Source organism: Myotis brandtii, unplaced genomic scaffold (genome assembly GCF_000412655.1).
Source record: "Myotis brandtii unplaced genomic scaffold, ASM41265v1 scaffold1282, whole genome shotgun sequence".
NCBI lineage: Eukaryota > Metazoa > Chordata > Mammalia > Chiroptera > Vespertilionidae > Myotis > Myotis brandtii.
The window spans coordinates 356,592-360,585 of record NW_005354519.1 but is presented as its reverse complement, the minus strand read 5'-3'; the positions used below and the strand labels follow the sequence as shown (position 1 = coordinate 360,585).

Below are 3,994 nucleotides of genomic sequence, written 5' to 3'. Positions count from 1 at the left end.
GTGACTGTGGCTTGGAGACAGCTCCCGAAGGTTCGGGTAAAAGTGAGGCAGGGCGTTTTCTTACTGGACCCAGGGTGTGCGCCCACCATCTTTATCTCCTTAACCACCCCCAAGTTCGACTCTTTTCCCATGTTAAAGAAGAGTAGCAAGACACAGAGATGGAGCGATAGTCCAAGGTCCCATTAGCAAGCAACCAAGTTGGGGTTTGAACCTGCATCCTTTGCCCCGTGTCCTCTCCAAGGGAGGGGTCAGTGCGTCTGTCTGCCTGGGCCCTGGCCACACCTGGACACAGCCTCAGGGTCTCCCTAGTGTGGAGGACACACGAGCTTTGCTGTCCAATGGCTTGGGGCCGACTCCGAGTTGCTCCACCCGCCGACTGTGGGTCCCTGGCTGTTCCCACTCTGTGCTGTGTGGGGATTACACCTGCCTGTGGCCTGTGCCCTGCCATGGTACTGAGTAGGAGCTCCACAAATGCCACCCAAAGCCTTAGCACCATGTCCGTGGGCTCAGAAGACCCCTAGAGCTGAGTCAAGTGTCCGGAAAACCTCAGAGCGAAGGAGAGACACCAGCATAGCTGGCTCTGGTTTTGGGGGGCAGCATGGCCCTTCCAGAGCCCCACCCCCACCCACGCTCTCTGTTCTGTTCATCTCTCTCGGCAGGTATATCCGCACCATGTACCTGGGGATCCAGAGCCAACGGCAGAAGGAACACCAGCGACGCTTCTACTGGGCTATGATGTATGAATATGCAGACGTCAACATGTTGCGCCTCCTGGAGACCTTCCTGGAGAGCGCCCCCCAACTGGTGCTACAGCTCTGCATAATGATCCAGGAGAACAGCGCCGAGACGCTGCCCTGTGAGTGCCCCGCCCCCAGAGCCGGAACCGTGGGCTGGGGTAGGCCCCCATCCCATCTGGGGACCCCCGTGGCCATTTCCTATACACTCCATGCCCCACAGACTCTGTGGGTGTCGCCCATTCTGATCCCTGAGTCCCTGGGATGCCCAGGCCCCCATGGGATGCTGACCCGGCCCACATCAAGTGCATGAGTGGCACAGACCTTTCCCAAACACCTTTGCCCACTGCCCGCTGCCCACTGCCCACTGCCCATGCCACTTTGTTCTAATGAGTAGAGCAGAGCCAGGGCCTCTCATGTCCCTGGAGCAGCAGAGCGAGGACCCTGGTCCCCTTGGGCCGTTCCTTCGGTGCTGGCCTGAGCTGAGTGTCCCTACGTATGCAGGATGGGGAGCTGCCCAGAGACGGCACGTGACGAAAAGACTAACTCACCGCAGGCAGCGGTTTCAGACATTCTGAAGCTGTGGCTCTTGCTTCAAATCAAAGCTCACGTAGAAGCCCCATTTATAAAACAGGCTCCGGTGGCTCTGTTCTAGTTAGATGGGGGCCAGAGCCCAGCACACTCCGCCCCCTGGCCTTCTCCCCGGTCCTGGTCCCTGTGGCCCCAGGTGGTCTCCCAGGAGCCCCGGAAGCCCCCAGCGCCCAGCCTGGACAGCACTGGTCTCCACGGCAGCAGGAAGTCCGAGGCCTGGTGAGGTTAGGCTTCCCCAGACAAGGTGGATTCTCACCCCAGGTCTCGATGGTCAGACCGGCCTTGCTCCCCCATTGAGGGAGCCCTCGTGGGCCCCGGTGACAGCATGAGGTGCCCGGGCAGGCGTCCTTCCCGCTCATGAAGCCTCCACACCCACCGCCCCGAGCTCCCCAGGCCAGGGTGACATGCTCCAGGGGGAACATTTGCTGGGGCCTGGGCTAGGCCCCTTTCTTTCCCATCCGGGTCCTCCTTTTTCCAACCCTGTTTCAGTCTGAGACGCCCCCAGCAATCCAAACTGCCCTTTGCTGTTTCAGTTTCAAATTTCCTTCCCCTACCCCATGGCCCAGGCAGCCAAGATGTCCTTCCAATGTTTGATCACATCCCAGCACCACAAATAGACAGGGCAGGTGGCAGGGTGACACAGGGGTGAGCTCCCAACAGGGCATTGGTCCCAGCCGGGTTCCTGGTCACCATGTGAACCCTGCGGTGACATTGGAGATGGCCCTTCACCTTTTCGAGACCTCCTTTCCTCTTTGGAATAGGGAGGGGGGGGCAGTCATCCCGGATGTTTAGGGGATGCAGTGATGTAATGCCCGTGGATCACTTTGAAACAGTCAGACTCCGCAGGAACCTCAGGGGTGTGCTTGTCACATCCAGGCCTGGCGGTGAGCGGCTGGGCAAGGTCCTAGGGGGGTCCCCCACCTCACCTGTGGGCCATCCCTGCTGAGCGTGTCCTTTCTATGATAGTTTCTCAGACTATAAGCATGGGCTGCACCTGAAATCCCTGGAGAGGAAGCTCAAGGGGCAGCAGATGTTGCTTCCTCTTGACCTGGGAGCCCAGTGGGGCCAAGGTCAGTGAAGGCCAAGGGGCTGCTTGGCAGTGTGCCCCCAGCAGGGGCCAGGGCGAGGAGCTGGAGTGGCAGGGTCCGGGCTCTGGGGAACTCCCTGGCCCTTCCCCGCACGTGCCCCTGCAGCTCAGAGGTTGGGTGAGCATTCGCCCACATTCGTTTGGTGTATGGAATAGGTATTTCTTGAAATAATCTTTCGTGGTTCAATACATTTGGGAACCGCTGGCTAAACAAAGGTCAGTGGCTGTCTTTGCTGTTGGGTGTAAACCCTCAAACAGGGACGGGGTCTGTGGTGTAAGCAGGGTTGATGGGAAGGAAGGAGCCGGCACAGACACGAGGGGCTTGGCGTTTTGCTCGTCCATCACTTCCAGCTGTCTGTCATCACCTTACCATTTCGTTATGATAACAGGTGGCTTCCCTCTCTTTCCCCATTGGAGGCTGCATAGCATGTACGTGCTTTAAAGAAAATCAGTTCAAGCATTAGAAATTGGAGGAGGGGAGAGAACGTTGTGAACTTGAGAGGGACCCAATGGCCACACGGAAGGAATCTCCCAGCCCAGACACCTGGGAGCTCGGTGCGCGGCCCACTGGACAGGCGGCCAGCTCCCGCCCTGCTGCCCGATCGCTGCCGGGCTCTGGGGAGGGATGGCCTTTCTGTTCCTTAGTTTGGTCATTTCTGAAATGAGGGTGAAGTTAGCACCTACACAGAGGGCTGTTGTGAGCATTTAATGACATGGCAAGTGTCAGTGCCTCGTACGACATCTGGCTGTTTTGCTGTTGGTGGCAGTAGAGCTCATACTGTAGATACACTGTGTGAACTGGACTGCAGCTTTACCAGTGGGACCCATGCTGACTGGCCTTGCGTTGGCTGGCCTTTGGGGACACCTGTCCACCTTGTGCCGCTCATGCTAGTAGATGGTTAGAAAAATCACTATCACCTAGCAGTGGGTTTTCTGTTGATCTTGTCCAATGCCAGCCTCTCTAATGTTTGCCATCTCTCCACCTTCTAGTCCTCACTTATTGCTGGTTTAACAGTGCAATAGTCAAGCCTGCAATGTGGATTGTGTCCAGTTTTCCCATAAATCAGACTCAAGTGAAAAACCCTATATAATAAAAGCCTAATATGCTAAGTGCCAGGTTGTCCATTCAACCAATCAAAGTGTAATATGCTAATGATATGCTAAGGCCGTTCAACTGGTTGCTATGATGTGCACTGACCACCAGGGGGCAGACACTCAATGTAGGATCTGCCCCCTGGTGGTCAAGTGAGCTCCCACAGGGGGCATGCTGCTCAGCCAGAAGCCGGGCACATGGCTGGCGAGAGCAGCAGCGGTGGTGGGAGCCTCTCCCACCTCCATGGTAGTGCTAAGGATGTTCGACTGACGGCTTCCAGTGGTTCTCAACCTTCTGGCCCTTTAAATACAGTTCCTCATATTGTGACCCAACCATAAAATTATTTTCATTGTTACTTCATAACTGTAATGTTGCTACTGTTATGAATCGTAATGTAAATAACTGATATACAGGATGGTCTTAGGCGACCCCTGTGAAAGGGTCGTTCGACCACCAAAGGGGTCGCGACCCACAGGTTGAGAACCGCTG

General features: G+C 56.5%; 1 protein-coding gene across 1 annotated transcript in view; it reads left to right on the top strand.

Annotated features, from left to right (window-relative positions):
* The first annotated feature begins 663 nt into the window (after positions 1-663).
* LOC102263764 (XK-related protein 6) overlaps positions 664-3,994 on the top strand; it is a 29,166-nt gene continuing 25,835 nt past the window's right edge. Inside the window, exon 1 of the mRNA XM_005859620.2 lies at positions 664-856. Coding sequence (XP_005859682.1) covers positions 673-856 — 184 coding nt within the window. The 5' untranslated portion in view covers positions 664-672. The remainder of the gene's footprint in view (positions 857-3,994) is intronic.